The following is a 22,516-nucleotide window of genomic DNA, read 5'->3' on the forward strand; positions in this document are numbered from 1 at the left end:
GTAAAGTAGGACACTGTGGTGCACTTCTTACAACATTGTCCCTCCCGGAGTGTCCTCCTCTAATTCCTACATTAGACGACCTTCTTCCAGGGACACCTTTAGGCACAGACACTAGGTAAATCCAACCCGGATTGTGAACCAACACCATGCCATAAGCTATGAGTAAACATTTAATACAACAATATGAAGCAAGTATGAAATGAAGACATTCCTGTAATCTAATATGGTTTATTTATGCACTAAACCAACAATGTGCACAGTTTACATAATGGCAGAATTTGAATAAATTTCTATTACACTCTCTGCAGACACAGAACTCAAGCACAAAAATAATGGAAATATAAGTACATCATAATCTAGATACACTTATGACATTATGCACATCCAATACAATGTATTAAATACAAATACAGAGCAGGACACCAAGCTTTTCTAACATGACCTTAATACACCATGACAGTAATGCAATTCAAATCATATGAATATCTTTCACACGTAGCTCCATGTAGGTGGGATCTTATTTGTAACGGAAACAGAACAAATGCATACAGTATATACCCAATAAATGCAAATATGGAAATAGGAAGCAAACAAAAAGGGAAGATGTTTGTGCATCTACCGACTAAACGTAGGGCTCTGCTCGGAGTAGCTATACTCCATGACAAGCAGTGATCGGGTAATGTGTACTTGTTCAGTGATGCAAGCGTAACTGAAAACAGCCTTTGTTTCTTTCTTTTCTAGTTATATGAGTCACCCCGTACACTGCCAAAACATGGCGATCTGCAAACGCAGAACAGCCTTAGAACTTCAGGTCTGGCACCTCGGCTTCGAGTACAAGATTAATGCCCGTAAATAAAGCAATCAATTAGGTCACAGCAGCACATTTACGTTACTGTGAATTGAAGCCACATGGTATCATTGTCAGCCTTATTTACATAAGTTATTACGTACAAGGACCAAAACAATAGAAAAGCCACTTGTTTCCTTAAAGACGCTATACAATATGGCTGCTCTCTTTCAAAAACACACCTGTCCACTGGTTGTGCGCGGTATTGCAGCTCATTCACTACAAGAGCCACTTTTGCCCCTAGAACAATGTTCCGCAAACACGAGCTCCCCAGCTGGTAAGAGCTCTAAATATTATTGTACCCTAGTGGCACAAGGGATGTCATGGCAGCACGGAAACTTGGCACTAGGGTCAAAACCATACATTAGGATAAGATTTGTATGACAACAAACGGTGCGATCCAGTTAGCTGCAGTAACCTGAGATTTCCTCTCGAGGTCCAACTATGTGCATACAGTATATTCCAAAGTGGGAGTACATAAAGCAAACAGTTTTATATATATAAACCAGGCAGCCTTTTTAAAGGGATTCTGCAGTTTTAATAATTTGGCTTTATTTCAGCACCAAGAATGGAAATTTTATATTTGTGTTGAAAATTCAGTCAGTGAGCTGAGATGTCAGGGACTGTGGTTGCACAGACATCCATATTGCATCCTCTATAGAAACTTTGCGTAAACTAATCCCTCGGTTAGTAATCAAACAACACCCCTATATACCATCATTTTCGGGTTTTCTTCTCTATAATCTGGTCTACAACATGTCACCATGTATATGCTAAAATGCTATGCTAATCAGTTATGACTATATGACCCTCAGATGTACTTATATTAAGCTCTTTTGTGTGTGTTTATCTATATATATTGGCTAGTATTATACATGTATTTTATTCCCTTGTAGAATTTTCATTTGATGACATCATACGCGAAAGTGGTTACATGGTTAGTTAGTACGGTTGAAAAAAGACACATGTCCATCAAGTTCAACCAAGGGACGGGAAAAGTGAAGGGACACATTTCTAAACATAGGAGCTAATACTTTTTTGTTCTAAGAAATTATCTAATCCTTTTTTAAAGCCATCTACTGTCCCTGCTGTGACAGCTCCTGCGGTGACTATTCCAAAGATTCACCGTTCTCACAGTAAAGAAGGCTTGTCGCCTCTGCAGGTCGAGCCTATATTTCTCCAAACGGAGGAAGTGCCCCCTTGTTTTTTGAGGGGGTTTTACAAGGAACAGGATTTCACCATATTTTTTGTATGTGCCATTCATATATTTATATAAGTCGTCTTTTTTCAAGGCTATTAAGGTTTAATTCTTTTAATCTTTCCTCATAACTTAGATTCTCCATGCCCCTTTAAGGCTTAGTTATATTTGTTTGGACTGGGTATTATTTACACAATTTAAAAAAGGCCTAACTGGCCAAAACTCAACGTATTTTTATTCTTTGGGCCTCCGGTTTGGATTTATAAAGTTTTGTACACAATTTCTGCAGGACTTATGGCTATGAGTTAGGCTTGGAGAGATCGCCAAGCTAAGCACCCGACACTCACAATGGTGCATGCAGCTTTTCTTCCTAAACCAGTGGCCCGAAATAGGTGTTTGAAGACCAAGTATTCAACACAAGTATCATGACTTAGCCTTTTTTTTTTTTTCTTTAGGTCTGAGGTAAATAAGCTGAAATAACTGAAAGCAGACAACCATTTTAAGATTAATAGGAGATTTAATTGCGATTTCACTATCTTATCCAAGAGATGTTATTGCAAGCTAAACCAAAACCACTTGATGTGTTTCCTCTCTGTATATCTCGGTACAGTGCCATATTTTATTTATACGGATTTAAATTTATTATGTTTTGGACAATGTGAAAGATTTAGACTAAATATACTGTCAAAAACTTGGTCAAAACATCTGACACAGACCTATGTGTATGAAAACATGACCACAGTTAGATATATAATATACGTATTGATGCACATCATCTACAAATTCTGCAAAAAACGTATATATGAAGAATAGAATATATATGGCCTGTGCTAGAAAAATATATAAAACACACATAAAATATAAGTACCTATTGATTCTTCAAAATGTAAGAATCAAGTCTAATCTACCGACTGTTCCCTACATTTGTATGAGAGACATCAGCTAATCTTTTTACATACATTTCTTTAGCAATAAAAATGATGATATGTTGTTATAATGAAATGTAATCCAAAATAGCATTAAGACTGGTTTTAGACATCAGTAATACAGCCGTATCCTAAAAAGTGTAGCTAAATGTTTGACAAACTTCTGACACGTCATGGTGACATGTCAGAAGATTGGATTGGTGGGGGTCCGAGCACTGAGACCCCCACCAATCGCTAGAACGAAGCAGCTGAAGCGTTCGTGTGACCGCTCAGCTGCTTCGTCTCTGTTTGGCTTTTTCCGGAAAGCCGATGTATCGGAGTACGGGCTCATAGACTTTCTATTGCGTCCATACACCGATACATTTATTTCCGGGAAAAGCCGAACAGAAACGAAGCAGCTGAGCACTCACATAAGCACTTCAGCTGCTTCGTTCTAGCGATTGGTGGGGGTCTCAGTACTCGGACCCCCACTAATACAAACTTCTGACATGTCACTATGACACGTCAGAAGTTTGTCAAACGTTTAGCTACACTTTAAACATCAGTATTACGGAATAAGGACCTGGACCCCCACGGTTCTGCTGAACTGAACTTAGATCACCACAGTATTTTATAGTCATGTACATTCTGAAAACCACATGGGTCCTGGTCTTGCTGCTGTATTATAGCCATCTGGAACTAGCCTAAAGTAGATTGCTCTAAAAAATGATATTTTGCAGCCAGTATACAGGGGTTAAAGAACACTTTAGATGTGAGCAAAAACTTCCCATTATTGGAAATAAAATTTTCTGATTGATGGACAGAGTCACTGGTTGACAAGCAATGGTTTGTTTTAATACAAATAGCTCTTAGTACAAACACTTGTTATTGCCCAGTCCCCAATGGAGTTTATGATCTAAATTTCCCACCTAAAAAACACACACACTAGGGACAATTTCATAGGAAGTCGATTATTCTATCAGGTTTTTGCAGTGTGGGAGGAAAGCGGAGTACCTGGCGGAAACCACACAACATGAGAACATATAAACTTCACGCAGATCTTGTCCACTCTAATGATATCACAGGGTTAATGTGGTGAAAGTACAAGAAGCAGTACCAAAAACGGGTTAATCTAAGCTAACAAAGACTAAGAGCGTCCTGACATTCAGAGCAATATGAGAAATACATTTTCGCTGGAGTCTGTATCTAGTTATTGCTATTTATTTCACATGAATCAATACAAACACATTTACAAAATGATAGGTCGTCTAAAAACCATAGGTCAAAAACAACCAACGTATTTTTTCAGAATCTAAATTACAATGTCACTCTGCATTATTCCGGGAAGAGGAAAAATGATTTTTTTTCTAACAATGTAATAACAAGCAAACGGCCGATTAGAAGTAGACAATCATTACATAGAGATGTTAGTACTTTAACCTTTTCATTGTGGCTTTACACTTAAAGGGGTTTTCCAGGACTTAAATATTGCTGGCCTATCCTTAGAAAAAGTAATTAAAATTTGATCAATGCGGCTTGCACAGTCATAGCGCCGTGTATATGAGTGTGGGGGTGTCCGGTCAGCTCAGTCCCATTTGCTTGAATAGGGCATATGGACAATCCCTTTAATTAGGAACCCCGATACTAAGGCTGTATATGGCAGCAGCTATCGGATAATCTTTTTTCTCACTTATGTTTTTAATTACTTGTAGTTTATAATTATTCAATCCTTGCTGTAATGGAAAACAGCACAGACTTCCTGCTGGGCTGATGTTATCATACAGTAGCCAACCTGAACAAGCAGAGCTGCAGAAGCCTCAAACCTCATCAGAAATGAGCCAAGAGTTGGATTTCGTAATCCAATAGAATTCAATAAATTGGAGCCAAGATGAAATCACTGATCATAGCTTTGCCATAATATAGAGATAAATCACAACACAGACACATATATATTTATATTGTATATGTGATTTAAGAGCATGCCTGTAGTACTGGTTTATAAAAGCATTTGCTTTCATTATTCAATCAGGAACTGTCAACAGACAAGGTTATGCACATCTTGCTTTTCCTTTTCTCAATGTCCCAATCAATGACCCTATATCTATGTTCAGTCACAAAAGCCTAGAAACACTACAATAAGCCTCAAACATTATTGCATCAATCATAAAAATAAAGTAAGGGATAACACTGGCTCTAATAATATAAAACTTATAAAGAAAAAAATACTTTATTTAGGATGAGTTCAGACTGTGTCACAATATGATTTTGTTAGGCTCTGTTCACACTGGCGTCATGCAGAGTGCTAGGCTATTCTGATCTACAGAAACCTGACGAAAAAGAACTAATGCCAGTGTGAACAGATTTGCTGTGGATTTCCGCCGCTACTTTTTAATGTTGTTTTCTTAACTCCATTTAAATTATTGCGGACATTAAGGAGTGTAATATGCACAAATCTTTCATGTCTGAATGTGGCCTTATAGGTAAGTTTATCGGTATAGTGATCTATATATGGATTTAAATAAAGCTTACCTTCCTAGCCTGATCATTGTCTTCTAGCTGTCCCAGATCCCTTCCACTGGCCTGTGCGATCCTTTTACCAGAAACCAGGTTCCCCACCATCACAGAGGCAGGGCCAATTTCTACAGAGATAAAGTATGATGTATGTTAGTTTAATGGTAGTGAAAGTTTTTAGAAACTTCGGTCACAATGGCAGATATATCAAGATACAACCGCTGGCCATGATATTCTTTCTTATTTTTTTCTTTAACAAGACTATTTGCTGAAAGTAAGTAGAATTTGATCAAGATGTCATGGAGAATGAAAATACATTAATTTCCAAGAGGTTGTACTGGAATATAAATCAAGATCGCATAGCGTGATTTCCTCTTCCTTCACCATAAACATGCCCATTTGCATCAGCCTAAAGGGTATGCTAATATTTGTAGTGGGATCAAGGATACCACTGATGGTGCCTATCTTGGGATAAACAATAGTATAAGATGGGTTGAAATCCAACCTGCCCAGTCCATTTGCTCTGCCAATAAAAATTTTATGTCAATAGCCAGCTTAAATTGAATGTCGGCTTTTTAACACTGTTGTTTTTAGGTAAAACATTCTTTCCAAAAATATCTTTACAGAGGTCAGAGCTCAGAATAGACATGGTGTTAAAAGGATACAATTCTGTCTGTCAGCAGCCTCCACTAGAGGGAGCCGTAAGCTCTTATGCTCCCCAAGTGGTGGTTGAAGGCAGCCCAAATTTTATCCTTTAATTCTATGTGTATGCAGGGGACTTGGAGGTCTGTATAAAAAAAAAAATGAGCTCCAGAAACTTTAAGGATATATTATGAAACGAATTCTCACAGACTATTGGACCTATTCAGATAAATTTTAAAAAAACGGTGTCGAAGGATAGACACATAATTTTTAAGGCTGAGACCACTGACATAGGTCCTTAGTGCTCCCACATGAAAATTTCAATGTGAATCCGCTCTCTCTGAGAACACTACCTGGATTCCAACTTCTAACATATAAATCATAATTTCACAGAAAATTATATATTTATTTCAATTATAGAACCCCTTAAAAAAAAAAAAAAGAGAAAAGAAACATAAAATAACTATCTGGCATCTGTAGATCACGGTTACATCTGTAGGTCACAATCTGGTCTTACCTGGCTGTTTCTGTCTTGGTTTAGGAAGGTTCGTCACACACGTGTGAGGACACATAAGCACATTACACGGATGAAGTGACCCCTCGAGAAACAGTTGCTTGGTCTCGGACAGGTGAATACCACCTAAAGGGGTTTTGGGGAGTGTGTTTGCTGGTACTAGAGCTAAACAGTAGACTCCAACTTGATGTATACTATCAATCGCCTACAGGAAACACAAGAAGAGTGAAGGCAGTAATTATATATAAAAGTCTTGCAGAGAGATATCTTTTTAACAGTTTTCCGGGCAGCTCATGATATCTGCTGCTCGGGACCTGCCCAGGCAGCCGCGGTGTAGGAGCCGCTTATATGAAGACCCCCGTGGATTTCTGGAGTGGCAAAATAACTTTTGGGGTGGGGTAAGTGCCTTCCATCTGGAAAAAGGTGTATTTTCCACTTTAAGGCAAGTCACATACAGATCAACTGATTTAAACGGTCACTTCTGAAACCTAAACTACAATATTAGCATATAGCTTAAAAGACGCCGATTTTGAATCTGTAATTTTTATCTTTCTACTCACTCCCATTCCCCCGCTGTATAAACGCAAGCGGGCCGTGCGCTGCATGCGAATGTGTAGGGAGGACTCCTAAGCTCCTAGGACTCATCATCCGCAGGTAGTGTACGGCCTGTTTGCAGGCTTATAGCGAGGGAATGCAAGTGAGTTGAAAGATAAAACATACATATTCAGAATCAGCATCTTTTAAGCTATTAATTGATTATTGTAGTTTAGAGGGGTTTTCGGAGGTGACTGAGTAGAACATCGTTAAATGGAAAAAGCCATGATGTATATACATGTCCTTTCTTATAGAACTGTCCTCTTCTATCACGTTTTTAAAAATTCTATTAAGCTGTCTCTAAAGCTCTGTTCACATTTATTTTTATCTTCTGTCAGGTAAAAGTCAGTATACCTCTGACAGATGATTGCAAAGTAAGCCACTGTATAGGCATATCTCACCCAATGACTCCTATTATTAAAAAAAATGTATGTGTGTGGTGTACTTTTTTTTTTGTATGGCTCTGTATAGGAAGTCACAACAGACTAGACCTATACAGTAAAAAAATGGCACATACCAGCCTGGGCAGAACACTCCTTTGGCATCCGTTGGCAGTATGATGAACAGTGAACAGAGCCTTAGTCATATCTTAGAAAGTTGGGTCGTCACCGATATGGCGGCAATCACAGCTCCAAAAAGGTTGAAAAAACACATCCATCAAGATCAACCTTTCTCAGACGTAATATACATCAATCAATGCCAAAGTATTTATAACCCTCAATTTGTCTCACCTGTAAAACTCTGCTCATCCACTGGAAGCTATCCTCCTCTGTGGAATCCGGCCGCTGCTCTGCAACAATAACTATCCTCTCATCATGCAAGACATTCACTGAAAAGACAGCTATCCTGCACAAAGACAACACACACCAAAAGGAGCAGTTACATAATGTACAATGGAGCTCATCAACAAAGTAACCTCTAGCATTGATATGATGGGGGGGGGGGGGTCACAATCACATAGTAAAAAGGGCACTGTAGTAATATTTACATGAACTCTTCATCATGCAAGATTATTAACAAACATTGCAAATGATAAGCGTCAAAAATCTTTATCCAAAAATATTACTAATATATTTCCATTGGAACCACTGATAAATTTGCTGAATTTTGTGACCATCTGGTATACGTTTACACTGTCTAAATCTTATACAGCATTAGTAAATCTGCACTATTAAGTCTTAACACATGAGTTATTGGTCTATTCATCATTAAGGAATTAGGACACAGCAAAAGTCATTCATTGCTTGTTGATGGATCTGCTGACATACAGATGTAGCCATCTTTAACTTGACTCTTAGCGCATTACATACACTGTCACAAGAAACTTTAACTTGACATTTTCAATGGCTCTCGTCGTGGGCTATCAGAGTCAAGTTAAACTTTACTACAACATAACATAAAAGTTTAAATTCATTCAAACCTGGAAAACTGAGGATTCAGGATTTTTTTACCCCGCAGAGAAACTTTTTATTGTTAAGAAAACAATACTACTGTGTCCTCCAGTTTTATTATCCTGCCAAAAGACTCCCCATACCGTATCGCAAATCCTTAGACAATTGTTAGTCTGACAAAGACAGGGAGTAGAATATTGGTGTTACCTGAAGTCACATCTAAAGATGACTTCAAAATGACCATTACAGTACATGATTGTTCTATAGGTTAAGGTCTCACTTCGTTTTTTTAAATGTATACGGCCCTACATTAAGCTGATCGCAGCAGGTTTTGGTATCTGAAACCATTGGTTTTTGCCCCTGGAAGAAGTTGCATCGACCCTTGCAGGGGAAATCTAGTATAACATATTCAAGTAAAAGAGTCCAGGTGAAGCTCTGTTTACATCTGTGTCGTAGCTTCCTTTTATAACAAAAACCACGACACTGGATCCGTCGGAACCCATTGACTTATTCTTCCCGCCAAATGTGACAGGATCTGTGACAGGGGCTCTGAACTCAGATGTGAAGAGAGCCTAATGCATGGATAAGCTGGGGCAGCTGGCGCTCTCCACCGGCTTATAATAGGGGGTACTGAGCGGGGGACACTCCCACTCTGTGATGCCCACATGCCCATACAGGGCATAAGGAAAGGGCTGGTCTTAATAACTTTAACCTAAATAGTAGTCAATAAAGTGTCACTTTTGGGGGGAGCTTTTTATTATTTTCCAGATAGTACTGAACTCTCCCTACTTTCCTAACTCTTCCTGAGTATTGCAGGGAGGAATGGTCATGAGACGGGCAGAAGGCGGCAAAGATACTGGATCCACAGGAGCATTAATCCACGTTTCATTAACTTCTAAACATAATATAATTTGTATCAATAAAAGATGGGGAAAATGGGGACACATCAGTATGTGGAGATTTCAGACATGGTCACAGCACGTAGTCTAAACATGACAGACACTGGCCGGGATGAGTTTTCTCTGGTAATTATCAGCTGGGTAAAGCCCGCAGCCGTGTAAGCTGTCAACAGCGCTCAAGAAATCTGATCATTTCTCCACCCAGATTCAGTTTATGTCATGTTTGTGTCAACAAAATAAACTTATGTCATTACCTATGCTGCAAGACCCTGTTATACTCCGCTCTGATTGTTTATCCACAAACAAACATGTACATGGCTGGCTATCAATTCAATGCACTGAGAAGTAATTGGAATTATATAACCTTGGAGAGAAGCCAAACAGTGCACATCCTGCGTCTATCTGCAGAGCCTTCATATTACAAGAACAATAATTATTAGGATGGATGGATAGATAGATAGATAGATAGATAGATAGATAGATAGATAGATAGATAGATAGATAGATAGATAGATAGATAGATAGATAGATAGATAGATAGATAGATAGATAGATAGATAGATAGATTTAAGATAGATAGATTTAAGATAGATAGATAGAGATAGATAGATAGATAGATAGATAGATAGATAGATAGATAGATAGATAGATAGATAGATAGATAGATAGATAGATAGATAGATAGATAGATAGATAGATAGATAGATTTAAGATGGATAGATTTAAGATAGATAGATAGAGATAGATAGATAGATAGATAGATAGATAGATAGATAGATAGATTTAAGATAGATAGATAGATAGATAGATTTAAGATAGAGAGATAGAGAGATAGATAGATAGATAGATAAGATAGATAAGATAGATAGATAGAGAGATAGAGAGATAGATAGATAGATAGATTTAAGATAGATAGATAGATAGATAGATTTAAGATAGAGAGATAGAGAGATAGATAGATAGATAGATAAGATAGATAAGATAGATAGATAGATTTAAGATAGAGAGATAGAGAGATAGATAGATAGATAGATAGATAGATAGATAGATAGATAGATAGATAGATAGATAGATAGATAGATAGATAGATAGATAGATAGATAGATAGATAGATAGATAGATAGATATAATGAGCAGTGCACCTGTGTGACCGTCACATGACCCGGACAATAAAAACAGGGAAGATACTAGCAAGACTGAACAAGTTTTCACAAACATATGGTGCTCCATGCCCGGATGGTACCAGGTTCAGATTACATTAGTACTCAAAGTCCAAAGTCAGCGCTCAGTGAACAAAGTGGCTACTTTTGGAATAAACAAACCACATTTTTTCACTGAATGCTGCCGGACCTTGGACTTTACATGACCAGGACAGATTCTTAGCCTCAGGAAGTAAACAAAGAAGGTTCCCATTCAAAAATTACAAGCAGAGATTTTGAAAACCTTGAAGAATTGATACGCAATGCACATTACATAATTTCCTTTGTGTTATATGCCAAAACTAGAAATGCTCTCCACAAAAAGAGCTGATTCTACAAGCAGCACCCAGCTGCTCAGGCTCTCTCTAGATCTTTCTATATGTGTTATGGGATATATTTTGCACTTTCCAGTTGCATTTGTCGATCATCTCAGGGCTCACGCTGAGCCCGGTAATATTGTAGTTCACACATGTAAATGCCATAAATAATAAAAAGATTTAGAATAAACCGTAAAATTCCATTATTCTGGCACCCCTTTGTCCAGAAATCTTGTGAATCTGGCATGGGATAAAAATAGTCCCATTCTGGATCATCAGTCTGGCGATGATGGGTGGTCCGAAGCTTTTACATGTCTAAGGCAGAAAGCAACAAAGCAGAAGGCTCAATGTCAAGGCCTATATTACATTCTGGGGGGCTGGATAATGTAAGCCAACATCATTGCACTACTGGTGATGTCATCACACTATCGGAGACGTTTCCACAACTACAGGGATGTCTGGACGCAGCATAATTGAGCCCCTGAATGTAATGTAAGTCAATAAATGTATATTAAGGCGCAGCATCAGGCCTTCATTCACATATATGCTTTGCCTCTTTTCCCATGAGAATATGAAATACTAAAACGGATAAACTTATGATCTCCTCATCACCAGCCTCCTGGCTAAGTGGAGTTATAAACTTCGCCATATTTACTAAAGGCGTGAGTCATTTTTTCGTATAAAATATTGGTGTAAATGTACGCCAGGCATGAGATGGCATAAGAACGAGAAAAGTGTCTAATAGGCCCAGCTAGTTACGCTAAATATATTAAATAAATTGATTACATTTGCCAACTCGTAAATTCACGCTTCCTATGACGCTATTGATAAATATTCCCCAAGGGATTTTGTTTGTTGCATTCTATGTGCATTTACGGCATTGTGTGGCGTATTTGGTGGCTTTTTACACTCATTTTCGATACGTTTTTGAGCATTTTTTAAACACACCAAAAATTCTGTGTGAACAAGCCCTTGTGAATAGGAGAAGCAAATGAAATAGCCTTTGTATGGTAAAGGACTACGATAGCCCCGGCATCTGTATAGTTTCAAGGACTGTACATTTTGTGCCCCACACTTCTACATATTCTTTTCCTATTACTTGTAGTATGAAACTAATCAACTACAGTATATCCAATTGTACAATGATTAAACTGTTTTGGTCTATTTGTCCCTGCAGATTTTTACCTATTGCGAGATTAACTAATGCTGGCCATGCACTTGAAATAGCGGTCGGCCGACAGTTTTTCTTCTGCAAGTCCTACTTGGCCGAGCATGCATGTGTTTTCAATAGGGAGAAGGGTATGTTGAAATTCAACAGCCCGATCCTTCTCTTGCCTGAGATCGGCCTTCAGGGCAGAGTTGGGACGCCACCATACATACATATAATGGTTATGGCCGGTTCAAGACAGACCAGTATAAGGCTATGTGCACGCACTGCAGATTTGTTGCAAAAATTATTGCAACAAATCTGCCATGTGTGCACATACCCTATTAAGTTAGTATAATAACATTTATGTCAACAACTGTATCACAGGGATTCATATATATGGACCGATATGGCTTTTTTTTTTTTTAATGGCGTAATTGTACTGATAAGCCTCCCCAATTGTATATATAATTCTGTTCTATACAAAAAAATAATCTCATAAAATAGAGTTTAAAGGCTATGTAAACTTTTGACAGTGTGTGTGTGTGTGTGTCTATATTATATATATATATATATATATATATATATATATATAATTGTGCATCAGTGTGATTGGTGCAACTTCCCAAAATACATTTTATTAAAAATTATCTTTACTTTTTGGGATACAGCTGCTTTGTATTCTGTATACAGAGCAGCTGCATCGCGCGCTGAGAACTGAATCAGTCAGCTCCGCGGGACTGACGGGTTCAGTGTCAGCGGATCCTTCGTGTCTCTGACACACAGGATCGAACTTCTATCGATCACATCTAAGTTCATAACTTAAATGTGATTGATTACAGGTGGATCCTGCGTGTGGGAGACATGCAGGACCCGCTGACACTGAACCCGTCATTCCCGCGGACCTGGTGGATTCATGTCTTAGCGCATGATACAGCTGCTCTGTATACAGAACACAAAGCAGCTGTATCTCAAAAAGTTAAGATAATTTTTAACAAAATGTATTGGAGAAGTTGCACCAATCACACTGATGTACAATTTTATTTAAAGAAACGCTGTTAAAAGGTGTACATAGACTTTAAAATTCCTAAAATTTACGCCCCACATTTAGGAAACAGTGTACACCAGGTTTTGGCACCACTAAAATGTTGCAAATAATAACGTGCAATATTTTAGCGGTAAAATGTTATAGAAAAGCGGCCAAAGGACATGTCGTTTACGCTTCATGTTTTATGAGGAACAGGAGGAAACAGCACAGATTTAAGCGCACATCTACACCTACTCATAGCTGCCGTAGATTACATTTCCTCATGGTCAGAGTGTTACAAGTGCAACAAATTTATTAAGAGATGTACATGAAGAAGCTCAAGAAACTTGAAGCAAATCACCCGCCTTTACTTAAACTAGATTTTTTTTTACTTTTGCAAATCAAAGTCTCTCAAAATGACTTTCTATTAGCTGACAATCATTACAGCCTTGGACATTTTGTAGACTTTTTGAGCTTTTATAGGGGCATGTTTAGAAATTTATTATCACATTATTGTAAAATCACAGAGAATTGGCTTTTCAGTATACACCGTGTTAGAGCATTGATGTCCTCTGAGGCTATATCCATAATAGCTTGATGTGAATTCTAAAAAGACTGTAAAACAAGAACGGTGACATGGTTTGCATAAAATTGCATTATTCTCTAAGGTATTGTGAAAGGCTTGTAAATCGCTTAACTATCAAAGGGAATTATACCAGCAGCATGGACTATCAGGAATGCAAAAGATTTTAAGGTCATTTGCTATGAATTGTTACCTGCCTACCTATCCTAATATTATTTAGATAAAACTGAATAGGACCAGGTGACTGCAGACATATTGGAGCAACTGGGCCATGGGGTAAGAGGCCTTAATCATGAGGGTTGTAGCTATGGAAAGAGAACTGGAAACAGGAATTGGTAGACTATTACGTAGGTGGCTCCATTTTATGATTAAGAAAAGATAGAAAGTGTGTATTTATAGTGAATAATTTGTACCTTGCACAAATGTGGGAAGCTAGCATTAGCAACCAGGAGAGATATGAAAATAATTTCACAGGACTGCAGGGAAAAGAAAGGTGCTGGAAATATGTATTCCCCAAGGTTTCCCTTCTCTATTTTCCAATCTGCCCGGTTTGTAAAGTATTCCAATGACAAGACATTTTTTTAGGGAATTACTATGTAACACATAATTTCTGATTTCCCCATAGGTAAACTTAGATTTTCAAGTAATACTCTGGGCAAAGGCTGAAAACTAGGGGGATCAACAGGTGTCTTCTGGTTGGCCTCTCCTGTAGCCTGCCTGTACGCTGAGGTAGCCAGGTTGTCATGACCCACCCAAGGAACATGTATAAGTAATAAATTGCTGCACACGAAGACTTTACCATGAGCCATTTACTATATAGATTCCAGGGTAGGTCAGAACAACCACTGCCGGGGACATGAGCGTACAGGCAGGCTGCAGGAGTGGACTACGAAAAGATACATGTGGATGATACATGTAGTTTTTTCGGGCTGGGCACCTCCACTCTGGGCAATAGCTGTGTTCAGTTTGTTTTTTTTTGTTTCACTTCAAAACTCAATGATGTTAAACGATCAGGTCATTTTCACAAACCTTCCTCTGTAGACAAATTTCATTGGTTCCACTGCTAGTGCCGTTGCTACTATGTCATCAGCATTGTGCCTCCGTCCACTCACAACCATCAGGCCATCCATTTTTCCAACGACAAAGACCAGCCCAGCTGGTCCAATAAATCCAAGAAGGCCAGTCCTTATGAATGGATATTCACTAATCGGTGCTCCTGAGCTTGTCATTGGGAAAACCTATAAAAACAGTGCAAGATAGGATGACATATCAACCACATACTCACCCTTTAAAGAGGCTCCATTACTAGTTTAGTAATGCCATATCTCCTAGCTAATCTAATAGGTGCTGTCACACTGATAATGTTGGTGAAAATTGTGTCCCAAAAAGTTTATTATTTTAAAAGTTATGAGCTTTTTTCTAAATATGCAAATGAGGTTATACTCGACAACTGGGAGGTAACAGCAGCGATTCTCCTGAGGTGGAGCTACCTCACAGCCTCTGACCCTGTCCTATCAGCATGAAGCTGTTTCATACAGTGTGAGAGACTGAGGCTGGAGGGAAGGGGGATCACTTCAAACAGCCATATCTCCGACCGTGGACCACCTAGAACAACTTGAGGAATCACTAGTTAAAAACACAGTCAGGAATGGAAGCTGTATACTATATGATCACGCTGTGTTGCGGGACTAGGAAGAGGAGAACTATATGATAATATTGGACAGAGTCATGCAAAAAACATTACACCGTCCAGAGTGAAAAGAAAGAGTAACCTCCCATTTGGCAAGTATAGCCAAATTAGCATATTTAGAAAAATGCTCATAACTTTGCAAATAAACTTTTGGAAAAAAAACCTCACACTGTAGTTATCAAAATCATAGCATCTATTATATTAGTTAGGAGATAGGGCATTAATAAACTAATGACAGATCCTCTTAAAGAAAGCCTCCTATCTTCTTTGTACAAATGTTCTATGTCATTCTTCAAGCAAAACATTCTGGATGCTATTTCTCAATCATTCTGTGCATGATTTTGCTATTGTAACCACACCTTACCCGAAACAAAACTTTAATAGCCTGCATAATACCTCCATTGTGATTATATAATGTATGAAAATCCAAAAGATACTTCCAATATCTAGAGGCAATCGATTGTTTGTCCTGACTCTAAAGTTTATAGAATATTATTCACAATTGGTTCTCTTAAAGCAACACTCTGGAAAATATTTTTATCTCGACCCTCATTTGGAGAGTACTCCTGGTAAAAGGAAGGGCAGATAATCCTCTTGCAAGTCACTTTCCCTAAACATTCTTATGAGACGCTCAATGTGAGTCTTATAGGAATGCATAGCTAAAGTAACTTCCGGTTCACACAGAAGACGCAGTAGGAATCGGGCAGTCACAGTGCGGTCATATGACATAACGCGGCCGGGATCGGAGAATATAGTTCAGCAGCAAAACACCCAGTAAGATTACTACCAGCACTACCTTTTACCGGTGGTTATCGCCATTAGAAAATATTTGTATTCCATATGAAATAATGTCAAAGCACAATTTCTTAGAACTCTACACTGTGCCCTTCCTCTGTTTTTCCTTCTGTAAATGTATGAATAAATGAACAAGTGACAAGTGTTACCATTCTTCTAGTCAATAGGGTGTGTCCCGACATAGACTGACATTGTAAGCACGGATTAGACAAGGGGAATGGTAGAAACCAGATGTAAATTTATTAATATTTCCAGGAAGATTTACAGTGAAAATTCGGAAAACAGAATTCTAAGAAAATGTGCTCCAGCATTAATATTTCATGAGGAATTCAATAATTTACTAAAAACAGACATGACAGGAGATCTGACAGCTCCTCGATAAAGCGATCCTCCGGTCCAAATAAAAAGTTTGACTATACATTTCTAATGTATAGTAAACCCACCTGCTGCCCCGCTCCTGTATGATCTGGCATCCAGTCCTGTGTTTAGACCTCCCTTTGGAGAGCTTCTTTGTAAGTCTGGGACACACCCTCAAATCCTCAACCGCCCTATAATGAACCAGCGCTTAGGATATCGACCCCTGCATGTACAGCAGCACCAACATCAGGAGTGCTGGTCCATTGGAGGGCAGCGGAGGGGGTGGGCGCGTGTCTCAGACTTTCAAGGAAGCTCTCCATTCTGGATAGCAGAAAACGGGGAAGTGGAACGCAAGAATGCAGGCCACATCATTCAGTAGCAGGGCCGCAGGTAGATTGACTATACTTTTGCAAATATATAGTCACATTTTTTATTTAGACTAGAGGGTCGCTTAAATGTTTGTATTTTTTTTTACTGTTCACAGCCACTATCATTAATTTAGCGAAAGGAAATCACCAGTGACTACCAGCTCATCAATGTTCGGACTCTGCCAATCAACATTTGAGTAGAGTTAGATATAGAGCATTATGTATGAAAACAATAAAGAGGGACACTACTGAAATGATTTCATGGTCATTGGTGTTAATTTATTGACTGGTGTTTCATATGCCAGTTTTAATATAGAAATAATTGCAGTAAAATGCACCTAGTTTATTACGATACACATGACTCTTAATAAATTATGGCGCATCTCTGGCCATCCGAAAAGTGAAATCGACACCAGCCATGAGATTTAATAGATTTGCGTCATACTTCACTGGCGTAAATTATAGTAAATTTGTTGAGCCGCGGATCGCTCCGCCCATTCCACTATGCAAAAGGTGTCATAGGTGGCGGGAATGGCACAAAAGTCAAAAATTTTACTGCAAATTACCAACTTTGCGACTTTTTTACGCTAGTCAAACTGGCATATAAAATGTCCCCCCTTATTGTATTTGCTCCTCATTCTATGTATACAAGTAAATAACCTTTTCAAAACCATCTGTTTCTACTTCCATTCTTTGCTGTGCTTTCCTATACTCTGGCACGGTCTTACTTTCTGCGAAGAACACAATTACGACTAGACAATGTCTTGCCCCTGGGCAACCAAAATGGAATCTATGGCTTAAAAAGAGAGGCAAAAGAATTACATCTGGTAGATTGTCAGTAGGGTATGGTACATAAAACCAGACATGAAAGACATGTTTGAGGCAGAATGCCCAGTGTGTTCCTCACATACCGCTTGTACACGGATAGTTAGACTGCACTGTACATAGAATCTCCTGTATAGATTATCTGGATAACCATGGCTCTAGGACACGTTCTTTGGCTCGTTTTTATTCTTTTTACATCATTAGATTTCATATTAGGTTGCAATGCTTTGCAGAATAGCATTAGAATTAAAATACCACACAGAGCTTGCAAATTCTCACAGGTTTTGTTTTCCAAGTGCACCGCAAGAACCCTCCATTCAATTATTAACATTCACTACAGACAAATGCCCTTAATGGTGAGCGCTCAGCGGGCTGACAGCGGTCTTCTGCTCAACAGACATGATACGACCTTCATTGTTTAACTTACTGTGAGCAGCACAACGCTATTTCCAATAGCAGAGAATACGGACATATGTATACTGTGGAAGGAATACTGGAATGTACAGATTTTTTTTATACTATCTCAATGTTACAGATATCCATATGATATGCATGAAAATCTTGCACAAGCAGGGCAGCAAACTGCACAAGGAATGGGTAAAGGAATTGTGGCAAGCATACCATGAGAGGACACAAGTACACTACTTCAGTACCTATTCAATAGATGGAGATGTAGAGCCTTACCATAGGACATTATTATAATACTACATGAGCTCTTAGAACATATAGACATGTAAAAAGTATATACCATTATACACTGCAATAGTCTATGATCTGTATGCATAATTAAAAGATTCTTGATCTTTAAAAAATTCTGGATTCCTGTAGCCACCACTAGAGGGTGCTTAAGAGTTTATTGAAAATGCATTTATTATTGAATTCAATGGGAGCTGTATAAATTCATCTTCAGTGAGCTCCCTCTAGTGGAACTTGATGGCTGTGTGAAGGAACACAGAGGTTTAACTCTGCAGCAGAAGAAAATAGCTCCAAACCCTTCAAAAATATATTATGAATTCAGAACAGAATGCTGGACTTATTAAGATGGAAAGAAAAGGTACTTAAGCACTTCTGATTGTGATCCTGGTGTACCAGTATTCTTAAAAGGCTTGTTCGTGTATCCGGTTTGCAGAATTTAATGACAAAGATTAAACTAATTGTACAACTAGTTACCCATTTGACCGCAAAGTATATGCAGTCCTCTGGTAGAAAGACTTAAAAAAATCTCAGATATCTTTTTGTATAGACTAAAAACATAAAAAAACACAACACAAAATACTATGTTATATGGTTTTTATGGTGGTCTAAGTGGTAAATTCCATTTTAATGTGAAATCAAGTGGTAAAAAAGATGCTGATATCAAGAAAGCTATTTCCATAGAAACGACATGTCTCATAAAGGTCACAGTAATCCTGGCAGCGGAGTATGGAAATACATGACTAAAAAAGTGACACTAATTTGTTATAATAAACTGCTGGCTCTAACCTCAAAGGTGTTCTTGGTCATACCGGACAGACCATAATAGGATGTGCCTGTAGCGAGCGCACACACACACAGCTCTCCGATCTCATCCGTCCGACATAGCTGTGGAATCCCATCAGGTTTCACCGAGCACATGATAGCTAAAGAAGATAAGAACACAAGGTTACCACAAAACATTTCGTAAATCAAATGACAATATAACGATCACCATCTTGTAATTGGTAATATGGTCTTTGGAAGGTGTTGGTTCTCCTTGTGGAGATCCAGCCGTTGTGGGGAGTTGTGAATGCAATGCTCCCTGGGAAACGTATGCAAATGTTTTATCCTGCAAAAGAAATGTAACTACCCTGTAAGTCAATGTCTGACCCATTAAAAAAATTCTTGAAACAAGATTCTGGAGAGTTCATTTGCATATTATGTTCCTAACATAAAACCATAAAATGAGATAGTGATTGTGCAAGAAATGTTTATTCTGGAATATTCAGCAGTCATTATTTTATTTCCCAAAACATCCTGGTAGTGGTTGCCAAAATTAAAGAGGATGTCAACAATTAATTTGCAGAACATCAGAGTACACTTTATAGATGATGATAAAAGGACTATGCGATACTATGTATATCAATTATTATCCATACTTGCAGCACTATCAATTCCTCACAGTTTTCACGGTCTTTGATTGCAGTCAGTGAGTGGAATTACTCATTGTTTATATTCAGTTGCTGAAAAACATTCTTGACATAGTCCTTCTCACAAACGCTTTTTTTGCTTACCATTGATTTCAATGGGAGGTCAGAGGCGGAACCACAGCAAGAAAGGACATGGCACTTTCATTTTACCGCAAATGTTTAAATGTCGCCCAGGAAAAAAAAAACGCCTCCGCCTCCTATTGAAATCGATGGGAGGCGATTTAGGCCATTCTTTGGTGCTGATTCCGATGTGGTTTCTGTATTAAAATCAGCGCCAAAAAACTCTGTGTGAACTGGGCCTAATGAATCAGGCACCTGTGAGAGCAGAACATTATCAAGATAGGATTAACCCCTTAGTGACAAGCCCATTTTAGGCTCTAATGGGCAGGCTATTTTTTTTGTTTTTCTATAGTCGCATTCAAAGAGCTATAATTTTTTTTAGTTTTTTCGTCGACATAGCTGTATGAGGACTTGTTTTTTGCGGAATTAGTTGTACTTTTTAATGGCCCCATTTTGGGGTACATATAGTTTTTTTTATTAACTTTTATTAACTTTTTTTTGGGGGGGGATAGAAAAAAAACACAAACTCCACCATTGTTCTATGTGTTTTAAATTCACGCCGTTCACTGTGCGGCGTAAATAACACATCACCTTTATTCTATGGGTTGGTACGATTACGGCAATACCACATACGTAGAGGTTTTTTATGTTTTACTACTTTTGCACAATAAAAACTCTTTTGAACTAAAATTATTTGTTTTTGCATTGTCGCTTTCCAAGAGCCGTAATTTTTTTTATTTTCCCATCACTGTAGTGACGTGGGATTGTTTTTTGTGGGACAAGACGTAGTTTTGATTGGTACTGTTTTGGGGTATATGGGACTTATTGATTAACTTTTATCACTTTTTTGGCGGGCAATGAAAATAGCAATTTCGCCGTAGTTTTTGTTAATATTTTTTTTACGGTGATCACCTTGCGGTTTAAATGACATGTTAACTTTATTGTTTGGGTCATTACGGTCGCAGCGATACCACATATGTGTACTTTTATTAAATTTTTTACACTTTTACTATTAATTACTGTAATCTTTTATAACTTTTTTTTTTTGTCCCACTAGGGGACTTCACTATGCGATCTTTAGATCGCTGCTATAATGCTTTGGTACACTTAGTATACCAAAGTATTATTGCCTGTCAGTGTCCAAATAGACCTGGCACATCCTAATACGCATATACCCAGGGCAGACCTGGTTGCCTTTATCAGGCCTACAGCTGCCCGGGCACCCCATCGGAGGCCAGCAATTGTATTTGTGGGCTGCAGATGGGTGAGAGAAAGAGCCCTCTGCAAATGATTTAAATGCTGAGGTCGCTATTGACCGCAACATTTAACGGCCGCGATCTAAGTAAACTTCGATCACGGCCATTGGAGCAGGAGCCCAGCTGTCGACAGACAGCCGAGTACCCGCTCCAGCCTGCACTGGGCCGCCGTGAAAAGGCATATTGGTGGTCACTAAGGGGTTAAAGCCTCTGAATGTAAAAAAAAAAAGTTTCTATTCACTGATGACAAGCAGAAATCATTAAAACTGTGAAGAATTTTTACACAAATTAAATTGTGCTGAAAACTATCAGAGATGCCAGCCACGTTTGCCAGCGCATATAGGGTTTTTCCCACAAATTACATAAATGTTTAAACACTGGAGGCCCCACCAATCTCTAGAATGGAGTCCTGAGCCCATTGTACCTCCTCACTGCATGACTGCAGTGAGGAGGAGTTTGAATGGTGCAGCGGTCGAGAATGCTCCCTGCTGCTCCATTCAATGTCTATGGAAGGGATGGAAACAGCCTAGCGCTGTACTGTGCTGTCTCCGTCAGTCCCATAGATTTTGAATGGTGTGTGAGGACGCATGTTCGACCGTCACTCCATTCAAAGCTCTCCTCACTGCGATCGTGAAGTTAGGAGAAACTGTAGATTCGGAACCCCCATTCTAGTGATCGTTAGGGGTCCAATTAATTGGGCCCCCAGCGATCAGACATTTATCAATTATCCTGTGGATAGGTGATAAATGTCAATTGTGGGAAAACCCTTAAAAATATATCATATTTTTATATTTCCATTGATTATGAACATAAAAATAAAGTAACTTGGGACCCCCACCTATCAATGCCATGAATGTTAGTTGTCAGAATAGGGAATTTGAGAATAGGTTGCAATCTGTCTCAAAATTAGACTATACAATTATTTTGGAAAGGAAAAGAAAAGTTCTGTTGATGATGCTGAACTGTAACTAAGTGGCGATCTTATTAGTTTCGGGCATGTTGCCCCCATATATTTGTTGTTTGTTTTTAGTCATTTAGTGTGTGTTTACATAGGTAAGTACATATACATAGCAAGATACACAAACATATGAATGTTTATTTAATTGCTCTTCTCAGATGTCAAGAAGAATTACAACTAAATTAGGTAAACAATTCTGTTTTTGTTATTTCAAATTTACAAAAGGAAAACTAAAGGAGATGATGCTGTCCTCCCGCTGGCAGCAAAT

At 38.4% G+C, this 22,516-nt stretch overlaps 1 protein-coding gene across 7 annotated transcripts in view; it reads right to left on the reverse strand.

Annotated features, from left to right (window-relative positions):
• The window catches only part of DIP2C (disco interacting protein 2 homolog C), a 443,314-nt gene that overhangs the window by 73,300 nt on the left and 347,498 nt on the right, over positions 1 to 22,516 (reverse strand). For all 7 annotated transcript variants that reach the window (XM_075827418.1, XM_075827421.1, XM_075827417.1 and 4 more), the window contains 5 exons: positions 19,292 to 19,428; positions 14,804 to 15,012; positions 7,943 to 8,057; positions 6,621 to 6,822; positions 5,480 to 5,589 (listed from right to left, as the gene is read on the reverse strand). In XM_075827418.1, the coding sequence (XP_075683533.1) occupies positions 5,480 to 5,589; positions 6,621 to 6,822; positions 7,943 to 8,057; positions 14,804 to 15,012; positions 19,292 to 19,428 (773 nt within the window). The remainder of the gene's footprint in view (positions 1 to 5,479; positions 5,590 to 6,620; positions 6,823 to 7,942; positions 8,058 to 14,803; positions 15,013 to 19,291; positions 19,429 to 22,516) is intronic.

The sequence above is a fragment of the Rhinoderma darwinii genome, chromosome 5 (assembly GCF_050947455.1).
Source record: "Rhinoderma darwinii isolate aRhiDar2 chromosome 5, aRhiDar2.hap1, whole genome shotgun sequence".
Lineage (NCBI taxonomy): Eukaryota > Metazoa > Chordata > Amphibia > Anura > Rhinodermatidae > Rhinoderma > Rhinoderma darwinii.